Below are 19273 nucleotides of genomic sequence, written 5' to 3'. Positions count from 1 at the left end.
CATGAAGTACGCTCTCCACTCAATTAGCTCAGCTCCCACCAAACAAGGCTCTGCACGGTCGGGCAGGGAGGCATGCCGATCGCTGGAGGCTGCTGCGGGAGAAGATGAGTGCCCTTGTGCAGACAGACAGCATGAAATTACAGGGGGTTTATAGGCACTTTTGCCAGGCTCCTGGGCAGAAAGGAGGAAGGTCCCTGCAATGCCAGGTAGATAGAGAGCAGAGTGCATGTCAAAATCCCTGCTACAAGAAAGTCATTGAGAAGGGCTCATCCCTTCCCCATGCCCAGCAGTGCAGGGCAACCCCTGCCTTGTTTCAAGTTAGAAAAGATGCTGAAGGTCCCATGCTGCTTGCTGTTGTCTGAGGCACTTCTTCCTGATGGATTTGCTGCCAAACCCAGCTGCTGCTGGGTCCAGCATCATTTTTGACACCCTTTTGGCAGCTTATGACCCTCCATGAGGTTGGCGTCAGCTTGGGTATCATAGCAAAAATACTCCTCTGGGCTGTGGTAAGGTTACACACTGCAGGGAGCTCAGTCCAACATGTATCTGACACCCGTCCTCGCCACCATGACAGTGCTACCCAGTGCCATCAGCCTGGCATAAAGCAGATGTTTTCTCATTAACAGATTTGACTCACAAGTGGTCTCAAATCCCCAGGGTTTGCTGCAATCCCTGGAGAACCGTGAGGAGCCTGGAAATAAATCAGCCCCAGCCAACCAGGGGCAGCTTTGCTCTCACGGACAGATTGAATCCCTGAGTGACTGAGCCCCTGAAAAATGGTATGTCACTGCTCCTTCATCTGTTACAAGGCTCCTGGCATGGCAATCCACACACGCATTACCAGTTGCTTTCCATCTCTCTCCTCCTCCAAGACGCTGAAGTATTGATCACCAGCATGCAGCGAAGATGGAAGATGCAGGCTTGGCATGGCCATGGGTTAAACCTGTGGGCAGCTTGTTTTGGCTGATTTAACTGCAGCCTTGTCCCTGAAACACCAGCTTTATCACTGGGAGCTGAGATGTGTGCAGGGATACAGGTGACGACTCAGTGCACTGACCAGACGGTCTCGTCATGCCATCTGTCAGAGCAATGGCCCAGCCCTCGACACCGTCAGGGGCCCCTGCATGGCTGTGCTCCACAGCTGCCAACACTCAGATCTGTCCTCTCCCACAGGAGGGACTGCGACATCCGGGGACACAGGCAGGATGGGGCTGATTCTTCCATCTGCTCTAATACTGGTGGCAGACAGCAAAAAATCCTCCTCCCAGGGAAAGCTCCTTCTACCCAGTAAGCTGTCTGCCCTTTCTGAGGGGCACTCACGTGGCTTTAAAGTACATGTCCTCTGCATTTAGCAGGGGGAACGGTGGGCATCTGAACTGCTCAGAATTTTGGGGAGCTATGAGTCCACCCCACAACAAGTGTGGTCAGGGACCAGAGACTGCAGCAAGCAACACTGATGTCTCTCATCCCCACAGTGCCGTGGTCCTTCCTTATGGGCTGGAGGTCATACGGATCCACGCTGTGAGCACATCTTCAGTCAGATTGGAAAGTGGCCCTAAAGATGGGAGGGGAGTGTCTGCCCACCTGGCCAATGGCTTTGGGCAAATCTGAAATTCCATTTACAAACTAAACAACAGTTCAGCAAATGGCCAACTGCATAAGCTCATCCCAGGATCAAGACAGATTTCTCCTTCTTCTGGCTCGTGCTCCACTTCCAATAATGAGAGCACCCCATCATGTGTGGCAGTACCATGCTGCTGGAGAATGCCAGCAGACAGGAATGACAGCAGACGGGAACACTGCTCACCATCCAGACACAGGCTGCCCTGCAGGGCTGACAGGCTCAGCTGTAAACTGGGTTTTGCCTATTATGGGAGTTTGCCAGACAGCAGGTTTTCCAGGCGTAAGTGGACTGCACAGCACACCTGAACACACGGGCACCTTGGTCTTTTGACGATGAAAAGAGTCTAGTTCCTGCCAAAATCATGCCTTGTGGAAAATCACCTTTAAAATTTCCTCTTTCTTCTTCCCCAAACTCTCTGTCTGGTATCTGCTCCGCAGAAGACTTCATCCCTAACACCTTGATACCTCTTTCGCGTACGGATCTGACATGTATTCATAGGGCTAAATCTTAACAAGAGCCACTGGGACGTATCTCAAAGCACACCCACTACCTCTCCAACCACAGCCTCAGGAGACCACACAGGCAACATCTCAGCAAGTCAGTGGGTCCCCAAAAGCTCATCTCCTTCTTGGTGCCACTGCAGAACCAAGTTGCTTTCTCCTTGCTCAACCCTCCTGGCCAGCAGCTGGGCTTGCTCTACGTGCTGCTGCTGGCAGAGCCAAGGCTTGTGCCACAGTGAGCAGGACCCAAGAGAGACCCCAAGGAATTCATGTCACCAGTGCACCTTCCACCAGAAAAGGAAGATGTGACAGAAGAGACCAGGACAAGCCAAAGCAGAACACGGGATCTGGGACAACAGACCCAGCTAGAGAGGACACTCCCTGCACTTTACAAAGTAGTACTCCTGAGCTGGACACATACATGAGGGGGTGATTTACTAAACGGCTTCAGTCCCCAATCCCACTTGCAAGTCACTAAACTACAGCAGGACTTCAGGCAACTGCTAACGAGTAAATGGAGCAAATAAGCTAATTAGAAGAGTGGCAGTCAAATGAGTGATGTTGGGAAGATGATTCATTCCTGCAGCGACAAGCAGGCCATGGCAGAGAGACCATTTCAGGAACGTGCTCCTTCTCCCTGCCGGGTAGGACTTCCCTCAGAAGAGGCTGTGCTATGCCCAACTGCAAACATAGAAAGGCAGATGCTTCACAAAAACTTTTTTTTGATGGTGATAAGCACCTGAGTAAGTGTCCTAAGCTGCAGATGCACCAAACATGACAATCAGTGTGAGCAGAACAAGCCTCCGTTGCACAGACCTTCACAGAAGGTCTCTTGGTCTGCAGAGAGACCAGAGGGTTTCCAGAGCTCCCCTGCTTCTACAAGCATGTGTCTGGGTACCAGACTGTGCTTATGGCCAGTCCCACACCCCTACATCATCCTCACTCTTGATTCCTTCTTCGGACCAGTTGGGATACCATGATGTGAAGAAATGGCACAAACATGAACCACGGAGCCCGCCACCAGCTCTTCACAGAGCAGGCTGGGTCCTTGTCAGTCTGCTAACATCCCGCATGCAACTTCAAGGGTGAAATGTCCCAACCAGTAATAACAGCGACGCTATGTGGGGCGAGGACAGACTCAGCCTGACCCTGCCAGTGAAGCGTTGTTGCCCAGGGTATACCCGCACTGCCAGCTGCATGGGGCTGGAGGCACTAGAGGAAGCTGCTGGCAGCTCCGCAGCACTGTGTTCAGTGTCCATTCACTCTCCCTCTACAAAACAACCAGCTACGGTAATGCAGAAGAGCCGAGGGTTGAAGATGGAGCCACAGCAGACAGCTACAGCCAGATGTGTCCGACAGCATGGTGCTGTTCTTACCTGCATGGGCCTGGAGAACATGTTGGTCAGCACTTCTTTCCTGGCTTCGGAGTATTTGTCAGCACCAAATGTTTCATTTAAGCTTTTCTGGAGGACGAAAGAGAGAGAGCATTCAGTCTTGGCAAGCTATGGTGGTAGGGGGACCCAGGCAGACCTTACAGGGGCAAACAGCAGCTCGTCTAAGCCAAATTACTCCTTTCCCTGCAAATCCTCTCGTAAGCCAAAAAGCACATGTGAAATTGGGCTTTCCTCTGGTCCCAGCAGCCCCAACAGGATTGCACACACAGTCCTTCTGAGCACCGACCCACCTCCTGGGATCAATTGCAGGGAGCACCTGGGGCACAGGGACCGCTGGCTCTGTCCCCAGACGTGCAGCATGTGAGAGCGCCCGTAACCCCTCTCCTGACCTGCACCTGGCTCCCATCCAGCTACTGAGAGCTTCAGCGCACAGACTAATGGGACTCTGGGGAGACATAGATACAGGAGGTCACTGCCTGGGGCTAGTGGCTAGGAAGGGCTGGAGGGTTCAAAGTGCAGGAGAGGAGCTGAGTGCGCAGCCCCATGTCTGCTGACATAGCCTTGGCGCAGCCAGCAAGCGGGAAAGCAGTCCCAGCTGATGGAGGGGCGTGCAGGAGGCCAGCGGGGATAGGATTAACAGAGGATTATCCACAGTCCAGTTGTGGCGAGTAAAGAAAATCCTGGAACCTGTGCTGTGCTGTTCAGCTGGGGTTCAGCCTCGGGACACGCTCAGTGGAGGATCGGTCAGATACCTCCCGCGCTGGCTGCGTCTGACCTTTCCCAGCACTGCTCTCCAGTCCTTCCCAGTCATCCTGCTCTCTGCCCTGCCCTCCCTGAGAAATTCAGCAGCCCAGACAGAAACACCCCCTTGCAGAGCTACTTTTCCTGTGGTACAGAAGCAAATGCCCTGCCCAGGACCTGCCGAGAGAAGGCAGAGAAAGGAAATCTGGGTGTCCCGGCAAGCGCTCTTGCACTGAAACGTCCTTCCCATTGCACTGGGGTCACTTGCAAGGTCCTCCCTGCCCTGCTTTAAGCTCTGTGCACAACATGGCTGACTGGGGCAGGCTGGGCCACCCTTGCCCAGCGCTGGTGAGGTCAAGAGTGACTAAGGGAGGTTTTTTTTGTTTTGGCATGGGATAGTTGTCAGCTCTGCTTGGGCAGAGGGGGACAGGGAATAAACCACACGCTGCTGCAACCATGCCATCACATAGCTGCCCACCCTTCACCCCCACGGCCCTGCCCCCCGCCAGGCCAGTGCACTCACATGCAGGGTCCCCGCACTGCTGAAGTCGATGTCAAGGCCAACTTGGTTGCAAAACTCCATGAGGTCTTTCAGCAGCTTGGTTTGGGGCGGGGGGTGGCGGCGAAGCAGGGCCTGCTCAGGGAAGGAGCGGTAGATCTGATGGGCCACGGCCATGTTTGCGAGCAGCATGAACTCTTCCACCAGCCTGCAGCATGAGAAAAACAACCCCGGGCCCCAGTTAGAGAGGGGAGTCCCCTGGGAAGCCAAGCCAGTCCATAGTGATGGGAACTAATATGACACGGGGGGACAGGGGAGCAGCTTGTAGTTGCTGTTATAAGCACAGATTAGATGTGAGACTGCAGCAAATCCCCCCCCAAATTCTCACTTTCTAGCTGAGGTTTCCCTGGGGACTCAGAGCAAGCCGTCCTGCTGGCACAGACAAGCAGAAGTCAGTGACAAATTGACAGCTTAAATTAGGATAAAATAATCTCCCTTTAGGTCATTTTATCTCCTGAAACGCTCGACAAGCAAAACAAACGCTGTGCAAGAGATAGCACGGAAAACAAACACACATCGCTGTCTTCCCAGGCCAGAGAAAACAGTGTCTCACTCACTCCCCCATCCCAATCTCAACATGTGTGGTCAAGCCCAGCCATTGAGCCCTGCCTCACGCCGGGCTTCCACCCAGGGCAAGATGCAGCACAGCCCCTGGGCAGGGCAAGCCACCAGCGCAGCTTGCTGCGGGGCTGCCTCCGGCATCTGGGCAATACAAGGACCCTGGGGGCTCCTCCCATGCAAGCTGCAGACTGCTGGGGGTATCCCAGGGTGGGGTGAGCCCACCTACCTTCCAACTCTGAATTTACAAGCACTGAATGTAAATCTCCAGGGCTACACACTGCAAAGAAAAGCAGTCCCAGCGCTACAGATCATTTTTGGAGCATTTATGGATTGTGCTACCAGCTGTAGGGCTGTGCCACAGGAGACTTGTTTAACTGGGCTTAGATAAGCAGAGAGATGTGCTTAACTGGGCTTCCTGCTATTTGCTGCATGTATTCCCAGGACTCCTAACTGGTGCTAATTGCCAAAAAAGATAATAGATTTACAGAAGTAACCTCATCCTCCGAGCAATGCCCGAGCGAGCTGTCACTGATTACGCTGGCTCAGCCCTGTTGCTCCTGCAGGCAAAGCAGCGATTTTGCAGGGCTGGTTGGGGGACCAGGGCTGGAGCCGGTGCTCCTGCAGCTCCTGGCCCTGGCCATCACTGGGGGGACTGGCCAGGTGAGATGTGCACGGTGCTGTGCTCCTGGGGTTCTTGCTACAGCAGCGATACATTCCCAGCCTGGGAGCACTTGCCAAGAACTCAAAAGAGAAAGGAAATAAAGACAAGCCCAGAGGAGGAATAAGCACCTGACAGTGATAATCAGCAGTGGAAATGTTCATCTTTAATGGGAAGGAGCTCCTTTAGTAAGAGCTTTGTGGGTTCTCCCAGAGCGTGTTGTGCCAGAGGCCAATACTTCAGACCCTGCAGGGAGGGCAGGAGGGACAACCTGGCGCGTGGGCCATGCGGGAAGGGGTGGGGAGCGGCACAGCCTAAGTGGGAATGGGCTACCCATCCTGTCCCCTAAAACACCTGCCGATGGGCAGATGCTACCAGAAGGCCAAGGGCTGCATCAGGGGGTGGGCAATGGCGTGGGAGCAAGGTCAGAACGCACTCGTGAGGGGTGACTTCCAAGAGGATTGAGCCAAGCTCTTGCTGCTCCTGTGCAGCTAAGCCAGCAGATGGCAACATCGGTCCCTCTATGGCCACCGGCACTGGGGGGCTGTGGGACAGCATGGCCCAAGGGTGCTGGGCACCCTGGCTGTGCAGCACCCCGGGGTGGGAGGCAGGGCAGCAAGTAGCACCCAGTGGGTTATGGCACGGCCATCCCCATCTCCTGGGTGTGGGTGGACCCACCAGCTCTCACCCAGCTGCCACACCTGCAGACGGCACGTGGGGAATGGTGGCCTGAGGACACGTGCGAGGCTGTGCCAGCCCACGCTCATACCCACGAAGCTCTTTCTTCCCAAGCCAGCTCGTAGCAAGGCACAGCAAGCAGTGCGGACTGCGAAAGGCAGTGCCTCTCCTTCCCGTGGGCGTTGGTGCAAAGAAAAAGGGAGACGTTTCCAGTGCTAGCCCCAGCTACACAGATGCACACGTGGGCAAAGGTTGGCCATGGAGTCCCTGTGCCTCCCTCAAAATGTGGCTTCTACAAAGTGAGGTGCAAACCCATTTTTAAAGACAAAGCAATAAACACCCATGAACAGCATCTCCTCTTTGTCACAGGCGCAACATGCTTATCACATGCCCTAGAGACAAACACTGTAAGCGAGTGCTCAGACAGCCCCTGCCATTCTTGCTCCTGTTGAGCACTAGAGTGTGAAGCCTTTACCTCTTACCTCCAGGGACACTTTGGGCTGGATGCAATTTCCACCTGACTATTAAGTTCTGCATTTTGTTTTACCATGTTGGGGCTTGGGCTTTAACATTTTCCTGGAGATATCCTTGTTCTGATGTCGTAGGTAGTACTGAATTGAAGCTAATACCTAAGCGCCCTCCTGCCAGGGATGCTTTTACACCGCAGCACATACTTCCCACTTTGCTCTGCAAAATCCCATCCTCTCTCCCTTCAACATGTCCCCATGTGGAGCACCAGGCCCCAGACAGCATCAAAGACAGCCCCCATCAAGAAAAGGTACCTGGCACATGGTTGGATTGACCACATGGGCAGGAAAATCTTATCAGGAAGCACCCAGGAGTTTTGCACCTGTGACAGGGTGTGCAGGATGTGATCACAGATATTCAGAATTGAAAAGCTACTCGTCCTGCTCGCTCACCCAAAGGCAGGGGCAGGCTTTGGGAGATGTGGCTAGGGTTTGGGCTTTCAAGGAGCAGATAACATGGATGAGGTCAAACACTGCCCTGTATCTGGGGGGAAGAGAAGCCCCAGGACCCAATGGGTCAGTTTGTGTCAGCTCAGGTTAACAAACCACAGTGCCCTGAGAAGGCTGCAATGTCCTGTGGGTTGATGCTAAAACACCCCGCAGGGATGGAGGGTCCTTCCTAGCTCTGGATCACCTGTGGCTCATAAAGCTGCTCCCCAAACACACCCCATTGCAGCAGCCCTGCAACGAAAGGCATGAACAGTGTGGGGCTGCTCCATGCTAACTCCTAGACAGGTTTGTTTTAAACATCAAGATTTAGTCCCCAGGGAGAGGAAAGCAGCTTCCAGAAGGGACAGGTCACAGCTGGGCTAATCTGGAGCATGTGAGAGCCTGCCAGGGTCAGAGGGAACGGGCTGGGGACAGCGAAGGAGCTGGCGCCTGTGCCTGGAGTTAAGCAAGGTCACCTCTTCCAGCAGAGCAATGGGGTCTGTGGCTCAGGACACGAGAAGGGAGCCAAGGTCTGCAACAAACAGCTTAACATGGCAGTCTCACTGCACCTAAAAGGAAAACCGTATTCCCATGAGGGGCTCATGCTGAGGCTGCATGGGATGTTGGAGACTCAGGAGAACGAGCCAGGGCTGGGACAGCCCATGAAGCCAGCAAGTCTTCAGGTGCTGAGGAACAGGAGGGCACAGCAAAGCTGCTGCTTTCCTGCCCTCCCCACATGGCCTTTTAGTGGCACTTTTAGCTAGCGTCCACACCAGGGCTTCGACTTGGCAAGCGCTATGCCGCGGCTTGGAAAAAAGCAATGGATGCTGAGGCAGGCAGGAGCAGAGGCTGGCTGGCAGCAGCCAGGGGCCAGATCAGTGCCTGGCACTGGTGTTGTGGGGAGCCGTGCTGAAGCCCTGCTAATTTGTCGGCAGGTCAAACGACAGAGGTTTTTTTTTTTCTTTTTTCTTAAAACAGCCTAGCTTGGAGTTTGGCTTGGTGCAGCTAGCAGACGGGAGTGCAAAGAAAAATATTTCATGGCTAAAAAAATGGAGACAGAAAGACTGGTCCATCTGAACGCACGCTGAATGAATCCCATGTGAAATGCATTCTAATGCCATCGCTACAGTTTCCTCTGGATTAGCTGAGCTATCCTTGGCTCCCGGCTCCATAAAATCCCATAAACAATCTGATCTGAACTTTTGCCCTTTCTGTGCTGATGCGAAGTTTCCTCCACTGTCCTGCGGAGAGGGTTAGCAGGTGGCTGTCCCTCCCGTAGGTGCCTGCAGGTCCCGGCTGTCCTGCTCACCGGGGCTGCAGGAGGGAGAGTATCCAAACCTGTTCAATGCATCATTTAACATGTGCGCACGCGAGAGGGAGGAGAGGGAGGGGCGGGATGGCTTGCGAGCTCTGTAACATGTGTAAGCATCTTCTGCCCGGCTCTTTCAATACCCAGATTTTGCTTATGAGTTATGGGCTTGGTGCAGGAGCTAGTGGGTGAAACTCTATAGCCTGCCTTATGCAAGAGGTTAGCCGGAGTGTATGGTTTTCAAATGCACTTGCCTCTGAGTTTCAAACGTGATCGAGGCATGCTGGCTCCTAAATCCCACCAATTGCTGGGGAGATTTCAGGCTCCTGAGATGCTCTTAAACAGAGAATGTGGTGCTTTTCAAAGTATCTTAAACGATGGTCACGGCTCCTGTAGGCAAATTGTTACCTATGAAACCACACAGCTGAAAAGGACTGATGACATCTCGACGGCAGACCCGAACCCAAGCTACTGGGCTGTAACTCCTCTCACACAGCTCCTACCAGAACCAAACATCCGTGGGACATGGGAAGAGGAGCTGCACATTCAGCCCCTGGAATTGCTTTAGTAGCAGCATTACTATTTGCTCCATAAAAGGTTAGCTAGACCCTTCCCAATCTCTTGACAGCAACCTTGAAAAACTACTCACGTCCTCAGCAAGTTGGTTGGTTGACGGCAAATAAAATATTGGTTTCTCATGCCAAATCTCTGCAGAGCGAAGCAGGGCAAGTAAAATGCCTGTTTGGCTGCTTGTCTCCATGGCAATGCAGCCAGGCTATACAGCAGCCATCGAAGTGCCCACTCTCCCTGATTAACTTGACAAATGACATTAGCTAAGCAAGGTTCGCTGCAAGGCAGAGACAAGGAGTACTTTGTTTGCAATCCAGTAAGTGCAGGTAGGAGGCAGGCAGCTTGGTTAAAGCGAAGCGACACTGAAAAATCTGCTGTTCCACCAGTATAACAGACCCATAGGCTTCAGAGCAAATGGCACTGAGGTAGGGCTGAGCAGATGAGCATGGCTCTTCCCCCACACCGTCTTCTTCACCTCCATCCCCTCCTGCAAGATGTAACTGCTGGGTGTATCCAGGCGTTGGAATTGTTCTCATAGCTGAGGCGTCGACTCAGAGATAACCCAAAACAGCATGTAGCTCTCCCATGGCAGGGTTGGTTTTTGCTTTTGACAGGCTGGAGAACTTGGTCCTTTCTTCACGTGTAGCTCATTGTGGAAACCTGCTCCCAAACGGACAGAGCCGAACTGTCCTGAGCTGGAGTCTGAGCCCCGCTTCCAATGGTGCTCCCTCTGGTTGGGTGAGCTGCCACCAGGTAAATCCCAGCATCTTTCCAGCATCTCAGACTTGAGCCAAATGTGACCAAATCATTTTTGCAAAGGTTACCAAACTTCTTTCCCCTATTCCATTACAAAACTCCATCTGCTCCTCTCCATCTTGTCTCCCCCTCACAGCACTTGCTCCCTCCTGCACAGGGAAGAAGCCTTTTGCTGTTCAAACTCCTTCCTGGCTTCAGATCGGCTTACTATCCCAGCTTGGCACGGGTTTGTGCTTCAACCAGCCGTCAAGGCCTCTGGTCTCTCAACCCATAGCTACATGTCTGCCTCAGGTGTCCAGCTCTACGCTGGGTCCAAATAGGGTTAGGCCAGTATAGCATCACACTTGGTTAGTGTTTGAACCAAACAGTGCCATGGGAGGCTAGTGTTGAGAAAAGGAAGCCCTGATCTGTTTGTGTGTGTCTGAGAGGGCTCTAAAGACACTGATGGATATATGTCCCCTTGCTAAGGGCAGTACATTGCTGAGAGCCCTTGCTTTCTGCTGGCTCGAAGGGGATTATTGCTGCAGCTCAATCTCATAACAAACAAGAGATCTACAGCTACCTCCTGGGAATGGGACTCTAAATCCTGCTGCATTCACTAAGAGAAAGTCACCTTCCACAAAAGGCTGCAAACAGTCCTGTGCACATCCAACAGCAGCAGCAGTATCAGCTGAAGGAAAACGGTAAAGAAACAGCACCACAGTTCAACCAACAAGCTCTCTCCAAAGTGTTAAGTCCAAAGATGCTGGATGTGGTATGACTTTTTCTTCTTTTCTTTAAATCATGTATGTTTATTTTTGATTACAGCTCTTCCATGAAGGAAAAGAACTTGAGAGGTTTCTATAAAAGCTCTTCTAAAAGAAACATTAGCTAATCCCACATCTCCTGAGAGCGCAGCCAATGACAGAATCATGCTCTTTGGCGAGTAGCTGGACCAGCACTTGCGATGGCTCTTTTCCATGCAAAATCCTGCAAGAACGGTGTACTGTCTTCCTGGTGACACTCTGCCTATCCAACAAACAGGAGCATCTTCAGCCATCCACTCTGGAAGAGCACTGCTGCTTGAAGAGTTATGAAAATCAAATCCCCTGTTATCCAAAAAATTGGATTGCAGTGTTATATATGAGCCTTGCAACGTTGGTGTGGAGCTCCCTTTGCCAATGACAGTTGCCAAAAGACCAAAAGCCCTTTTTTTTGAAAGAAAAAGTAGTAAAAGGCAAGAATGCTGGCGGTTCCTGGCTTGATGAAAGTCATTTGTGCTCCTTTTGCAGCTAGCGGTAGCCTTGAACAAAGCATAGCTCAATAATGGAATTACTCCACTTTCTGAGATTGCCCAATTAGCTCTTGGTTAAAACTGTTAACATTGAAACTTGATGAGAATAGCAGCTCTGAGGCAGTTTTAGATTCATTTCTTACTAAGCTAGAATGGCTTTTCCCTCTAATGAACTCCCTTTCCGGGATATAATGAATGCCCTTTTTATTAGCTATGGTGCCTTCCTAGTAATAGATGCCTACAACACAAATGCATGGGAGGGTTTTCTGAATACAAATGCCACTTACTGGCTACTCTCACACCTTGAGGCTGGAAATGCCATGGGACGGCTCTCTTTATCCAAATTAACTGCCGTACGGTGGAAAACCGTTTTAAGCTCTCAACACTAAAGCTGGGCTACTGAAGGCATTTGGCATGATTAGGAATTAATTGCTTAAAGCCTGATGTACTGGGTTTGCACATGGGGATTTAGACCACTAGAAAAACCTCAACCATTTGCCTAAGTTGCTTTGAAATTATGGATGCCACTTTGCAGCCCCATTACATAGAAGAGCTGACTTAATCTGGCAGCACAATGTCAGGCCAGACATCGGGGTGCTGAAGACAGCACAAGCAGCCATAGAGCCTACAGCACCTCTTGGTGTTTTGCTACATGGATGGCAAATGGTCCCTGCCTGGCCTGGAGCTCCTCAACCTCATCTGTGGTTTGTATGGAAGGGATAAAGTCAATGTTCACCCATCCCACCACCCTCCATCCTGTCTTGATCCAAGTGGCAAAGGAAATGTCATTGAACTAAAGAGCAAGTGTCGCAGAGGATGCAGTCTCTGCGGGCTGCTCCTCTTCATTAAACGTTAATACGACTGCAGCCTGCTCCTTTTCATGCAAATTGGCGACAATCTTCAGACTCCTGGCATGAAGCTGAAGTGCCCCTCTGTGCCAAAACAGCGTCCTCAGCTGCCGCAGGCCAGGGATGAAAGCTCAGACCTGCACCCATGTGCTGGGCCACACAGGACATGGAGGCACAACTTCAGCAGGCTCCCATGGTCTAGCATTCTCCACAATTTTCTCAGGACTATCACATTTTTGAGCCCAGGGCAGAGGACTTCACCCTCAGCATCGCAGACAAAGGAAGGTCTCCCTCCAGGAATGGCCTTCCTGGGTCAAGAAACCCCTTTTTCCAGAGGTCTCATAGAAGCCCATAGAATGCCACTTGTTCAGCGTGGGCACACAGCCCCACATATACCCTCTCCTAGAAATGCCTCCAGTGGCTGGGGCTGCCTGGGGCTGCTGTACAGACCTCCCCACTCTGCTGGGTGTCAGCACCAAAGTGACGGTGCTGTTCGAAAAACCTCCTTTAAAACACAACCCCTTCACCCTGCCTAAGCATTTCTCTGTGAGGAAGACGATGGCAGCACTGGAAAGGGTTTGCAATCTCTGCGTTTAGCTCCAGGAGCCGTGAGGCTGGGAGTCCCACCCCGGCTTCCCGTGGATCCATATCAGATCTGGTTTGTCCTTCCAGGGAGCCACTGGCTCTCTAGGATCTCATCTCTCAGAGGCAACTAGTGGCCAGCGCCCTGCTCCCTCCCCACAGAGCCGCAAGGGAGGGATAAGCAGTGACCACTAACGCACACAACTCAATGCTGTGTTCAGCTTATGGGTCTCATGAGAGCAATCACCGCCTGGGCTGGCAAGCCTCACTTTTGGGAATGTGTCAGGATGCTCCCAAGCAGGGGTGCTGCCCAGCCGCCCAGGGCCACAGTAGGGACTTGTGACAGTTTTCTCCAGCCTGTGGGAATTGCTGGTGGGCAAAAGAGCCCGGAACCAAGCTGGGTCTGGGATGGTGCAGAGGAGAGGGGAGATACCTCGCAACCAGTGCCCAAAGTCGGACTGGCAGTCCACATTCCTGAGATGTGCAGCCTGATACGCCACTGGCTCCAAAAGCAGAGCTTATGACAAGACACATAATATTAATGTCATCCAGAGCCTGACTAAGAGAGGAATGGAAAGAATTCCTGAAGAAATGCAGACAGCCCCTCTCCTGACGGGAAGGTCTCCGGCCCCACACATCAGGCCAGCACCGCCTGTTATCAGGCTGCATTTCCCACTGAAAGGAGGAAGCAGGAATGAAAGGCACTTTTCCTCGCCGTTAAAAGTTTACACAAGTGATTTATGGGTCACAAAAATTAGCAAGTCCGTCGTTGAGTGCTCCATACAGCAGCATGTGTTACATGGCTGCTGACCAGAAATGCCAAGACCCATTAGGTGGAAGCAAAGGGCAGCACGATGGAAAGTTAAAGATGCTTTTTGCCCATTTAATTAATTAGCCAGGTCTTTTTTCCATCCCCTGCAGCCTTCATTAATGTAACATTGAAGTGAAGGAATATTAACAACTCAGACAACACATTAATATTAACACAACACCTGCAAAATGCAAATATAAGTCCATTAGGTAAACAGATGATCTTAAGCCATTGAGGCAGAAATAACATTCTGACATTTCCTAGCACGAGTATCCTGCAGAGATACTGTCCATCACTTATGCTCCATTATAAAGCCATGGCCCCTTGTACATAGGGGGCTCCTCATCTGTTACTAGTCCCTGAAAGGATGAGAAAAACTTACATTTCCATTAAGACATTTGCCAGTTTCATATGGAAAGTGTCTTACTAAAGCAATGTCATGAACCATAAAGATCAAAAGGGATTTTTAAAAGGATTTTATCTCTGTGCTAGCAAGGGATGGAGATAAAACCTGAAGCTGATAGCTTGTAAATATTAACCTACACTTGGGATTGCTCCAGAACCTGAGCTTTCTATTACAGTGGTTTAATCTGAGACAAGTTTTTCAGTAAGGGATAAACAAACAGTTAATCACCCGGAGAACTGATAGTGCCATAGGGAGTCATAGACTGCTAGAACCAGCCTTCCTGTATCACGTTCCCCACCAGCTAATGCTCTCCCAGATGTTCCAGCTGAGGAGACGTTCACACCTTGTGTGTGTTTCTCCCTTCAGTCTTTGGCTTTGCTTTTTCCCGGCTTACCTGGCATTGAAGAGTTGATTACTTTCAAAGCAGGAGACAAACTGATGGACAAGGGGGTAATAAAGAAGAAGGGATGAACATCCCAGACTGGAAGCATACCCTGAGGTGGCCAATGACTGCGGAGAGCATCTGTCTACCAACCAGGATGTGAACCAGGGACAAACAAGCAGAAGCCTGCAGAAGCTCATGAAGAGATGAACAACAAAAGCTAGCCAAAGAAGTTTAAAAGACCAAAAACATGGAAAGCAATGTAAATAATCTGGCAGCCAAAGGCAGTGGTGGCATGACAACTCAGCTTGTACCCCCTGATGTTCATGAAGTAAAAGCCAGGCAGTGACTTGCTAAGTAATGCCCTCTTTTGCTGCAGGTCTCTGGTCCAACCTCCTGCTCATTGCAGGATAACTTCAAAGTTGGATCAGATTGGCCTTTTCCAGCTGAGTTCTAGCAATCTCCAAGGTCAACTATCTCACAGCCACGCTGGGTCCCTGTTCTAGTTCTTAACCACGCTCATAAGTGTTGTTTGGGCTCATAGGAAGAGACCTCCAGGAGAATCAATCACCCGGACTGGCCAGCCTTCAGCAAGGGCCTTGCCAGAGGAGGACTGCTCAGGAGAAACTGGCTGCAGATCAATGGAATTAGAGCGCCCACCAGGACCACTGGGTCTGAGAAGATCCATGTCAGGAAAACATGTTCAACTTAGCAAGGTCCCCAGCGGACAACACCCAAACGCAGCTGCTCCCTGGCTGTGGGATGCTCTGCTGGGGGTGCTGCTTTCCAGGCAGGGCTGTGGAGCAGGGCTCACAGCACTGTCCATCACCGCTCCGGTTCAACCTCAGATTTGCAGTTGTAGCACTGAGTGTGGGCAGGTTAAGGGGAATAGTTGTATCAATACGGAGTGAGAGATCCAGCTGGCTCTGGCTGTATTATTCTTGGTCTGAAACGACTGCAAAGCACAACACATGAACCTTCTGGTTACCAGGACTTTCAAAGACATGGAAACCCTAGGGGGAGGGGAGCAAGGTATGGGGGACACTGACAGCAGATTGGGGTTAAAACATCCAATAAAAGTTGGCAAGGAGATGACAGGGAAATGGGCAACACAGTATTTGGGGCTGATATTTTCTAAATAGGGACTACCGAAATACTCTGGATAACTGCTGTTTTCAAGCAGCCTCTTGGCAGATTAAAACATCCCAGAAGGTTTTATATCCAGCTCCTACAATCTTAAACTAAATATTAGGTGAGAAAAACATGCTTCTAAAGAAAAGTCAGGCATAGCCCTGAGTGAAAAACAATGAGCAGGAGAATGAACGTATCGGGTTTGTTGAATATACAATCAACAACAGTTTTCTTTCCCAAAAATAAAGCCAAGGGAACAAAATGTGGAGATGAACAGGATGGAAAAGCTGCAGGAAATTTAGGCAGTCTCCCCCCACCCCACGTCTCCCCCAGGCAAGACTCTCACCCTGCCTGGCCTCAGCGGGCAGGCTTGGAGCTCCGCCGTAAATTCCTGAGAGTGCTTCACCCCCTCTGCAGCAGGACAGACTCAAGGTACAATAGGTCTTTTCCATCTGTAACTTCTCTCTCTTGACTTTTATGTGCATCGATTCAAGAGCTGTTTGATTTACTGGCGTAAGGGTTGTGAAGAGTCTGGCTTGGTCTAAGGACAGCCTGAGGTTAAAGGCAGCAATGCAATTTCACCACCCCGTCCATTACAAGAAAATGTTCAGGTCTGGATTTACAGTCACGTTCCAGCGAGCCCACACATCACGGCAGGCTGAAATTAGCCTCATTTACGCAATGGGATCAAGAAGAAATGGCTAAACAACCTACCGGAGTTCGGCACACAACACAGAAAGCCAAGCGGCATGGGAACGGGTGTTGAACAGCACGCTTGCTGTCAGAGAGGAGGGTGCACGGTTGTGGTGACAGAGAGGTGTTTATCTCCAGCTGGAGCTACTTACAGACAGTATATGAGGACTGATGAGGTAGTTTCAATGAGACCATAACAGGTAAGGATAGGTGGCACGAGAGCTATTGCTGTAAGCAAGGAAGAATCATATCCTTAAAGCCCAGAGATGGATATGATGACTCTCCAGAGCTGGATTAGTAAGAAAGGACTTTGCTTCACATCACGGTCCCTCTGCTGAGATAGTATAAAAGAGAGAACAAGCTCTGTTCACACTGATGTCTGCAAAATCTCACACTGCTGGGTGAAGGTAGCAAATGTCTCAGTCCCTGGCTGTCACAGCCAACAAGCTAACCTGGTTACTCCTGCTAGTTCCTCCACTGACTTTTATGGGTCCCTCAGCTGCATCTAATAGCAGAGGAACCAAAGCTAAATCCACCATGATACCCTGAAACTGCTCCTTTGGGCCAGGGTTTTACTAGATCAAGAAAAGTTTGGTTAAAATGAAGACCCAGGTGTGATGAAGAACTCTTGCAATGTTACCTTCCAGGCTCTGAACTGGGAGCTACAACCAGAGTTCAGCATCATAGACCAACCTCTTGAAAATATCTACCATCACCAAAAAGCAGACACACAGATCTGTCAGCACATTTGTGCTGCTGAAACCAATGGATCTCAGCACTGGATCGTGATAAGATTTGCAACACTGTCATATTGCAGAGCCTTGGCAGTGCCTTTTAATCCTTGGAAAAGGAGCATTTCAGGCATCAGTTCTTGCCTTTGCATATGAGTGTTGCAAAGCCAAAACAACAACCTCTCTTGGAGCACAGGGCATATCCTAAGATGCCCCGGAGCTTTCTTGTCTTACAGACATTGAGTAGTAATCTCCAAATGACAAAACAGAAATAAAACAATACATCCTCATGTTTTGGTGAGCCTCCAGTCCAGGCCTGACAGATACCTGGCTCTGGGTGCTGCATCTTTCAGACTGCTTAACCCTTGAATGAACAGGGTAGCTCTGTACATTTAGAAGAAGGAAGCACAACACTAAATCTGCCTTTTGTTTCTAAATCACCATCCTGGATTGGATGGCAATGCCTACCCACTTTCCCAGTGTCCAAATCTGTCAGTCCACATTGGGAATCACCAGGGCAAGTCACCACCTGCAAGGACCCTACTGTTGGCACAGAAGGACCTTAGTGGTTGGATCTCTTATGGTGGTTGGACCCCAACAAGCCACATTCCTTTGAGGCAACCCAGTTTGTCATGCCTTCATACTCAGCAGTCAAACGTGAATGACTTGGGTCCTAGACCTCTGTTTGGCCACTAGATCTACATGCTGGGTCAACCATTTGCAAATCTGAGAGTGACAGCCTGAAACAGCCCATGTAGCTCGGGTGCACTGCAACCTCCAAGCTCAGACTGAGCAGAGAGCTCCCTTGTTCTTCGAAACCTCTGAAAATACTGTGAGATGGGAGAAGAGCAAGCAGACATGATGACTGTTGCCTCCCAGTAGGTCCTGATGCTCTAGTCACACAGGTGGGGGCACATTGAGGTCATTTGGGGAAGGCAAATGCAGTGCCATATCTTTCCTGGAGTCTGACACAAAAATAGGTGCCCAGCTCTCTCCCAAGGGTTATGCAATAACGTCAGAGTAAAAGCTTTGGGAGCTTCCTCTAACTGATCAACCTGTTAAATCCAGACAGCTGAGGAGAAGGCCAGTGAAGCTCCATCAAATGCCCTTCACTGACCAGTTTCAGCAGGGGACAAAACCAGTCAGAATCTCTGCCTGCAGCAGCAATGTGACTGTGCCAGGAGGTGTTAAGAGAAAGGGGACACACATGCTAGTTAGACAATCCAAGTACCAGGGAAAGGGCAGGGATTACATGAACCTGGTAACCCACCACAGGGGACACAACAGCTTCTGTTATTGCCCACATCACACCAGCAACTTCTGTGAATGCTTGTGAGAGTGTGTTCCTCCACAGCAGGAGAGGTACCAACCCCATTTCAGCCTGAGCTTGCTCCATAACACACCGAGATAGATCCCATACGGAAAGGAAACAGTTCAGGAGTGATGCATGGATGGGCTGAATGTCAAAGCATGGGAAATACAGCTTATGGTACGTGCAATCCAGGCACATTATACCCTCTTTGAAAGCCACTCTCCCATTGTTATTTAACATCCTGCAAGTTTCAGCCAGAGACGCAGTCTCCCATCCGCGCCCCGAACTGGCCTGGGAATGGCTGGGAAGAAGAAAGGGAGCTTGAAATGAACTGTGGAAAGATTTAAGTGCTCTAACTGCTGCTTTCCAATACAATTTTCCACTTGGGGCAGGGAAGGAGAGTCTGACAGCAGTTTAGAGCCAGTCACAATTGTGACAGGTTCTTCTTTTCCATTTCCAACCAGCTCACAGGCAGAAGGAGCACTTTAACCTCCATTAATTATCACAGCCTTATTCCAGCCCAGGGTTTCAGAGCAGCAGTGGCAAACTCTTAGGACCAGTTAGGAGCAGGTCCTGCCTCAAATTGTGCTATTCAGTTCAGTGCAGTAAAACTCTGTCATTCATGGAAGCAAGAGCTACTGCAATTTTTCCTACAGTCCTGTAGTCTGCAGCTAAGGGCATCTCCCATAGGCAGCACCGCTATTGCCAGAGAAGAGGATCACGCAAACAACTTCTTGCACTCTAGACTCTGAGAACAGGTCAACAGCCATTTAACAGACAGATCTGTTGTACAACCAA

The 19273-nt window shown here is 50.7% G+C and overlaps 1 protein-coding gene across 1 annotated transcript in view; it reads right to left on the bottom strand.

Annotated features, from left to right (window-relative positions):
• DIS3L2 (DIS3 like 3'-5' exoribonuclease 2) overlaps window positions 1-19273 on the bottom strand; it is a 196262-nt gene that overhangs the window by 6199 nt on the left and 170790 nt on the right. Inside the window, 2 exon segments of the mRNA XM_052803032.1 lie at window positions 3501-3587; window positions 4783-4966. Of these exon segments, the coding sequence (XP_052658992.1) occupies window positions 3501-3587; window positions 4783-4966 (271 nt within the window).

Source organism: Harpia harpyja, chromosome 12, assembly GCF_026419915.1.
Source record: "Harpia harpyja isolate bHarHar1 chromosome 12, bHarHar1 primary haplotype, whole genome shotgun sequence".
NCBI classification, from domain to species: domain Eukaryota; kingdom Metazoa; phylum Chordata; class Aves; order Accipitriformes; family Accipitridae; genus Harpia; species Harpia harpyja.
Note: the sequence above shows the minus strand (reverse complement) of the source record. Positions and strands in the feature narration are given on the sequence as shown.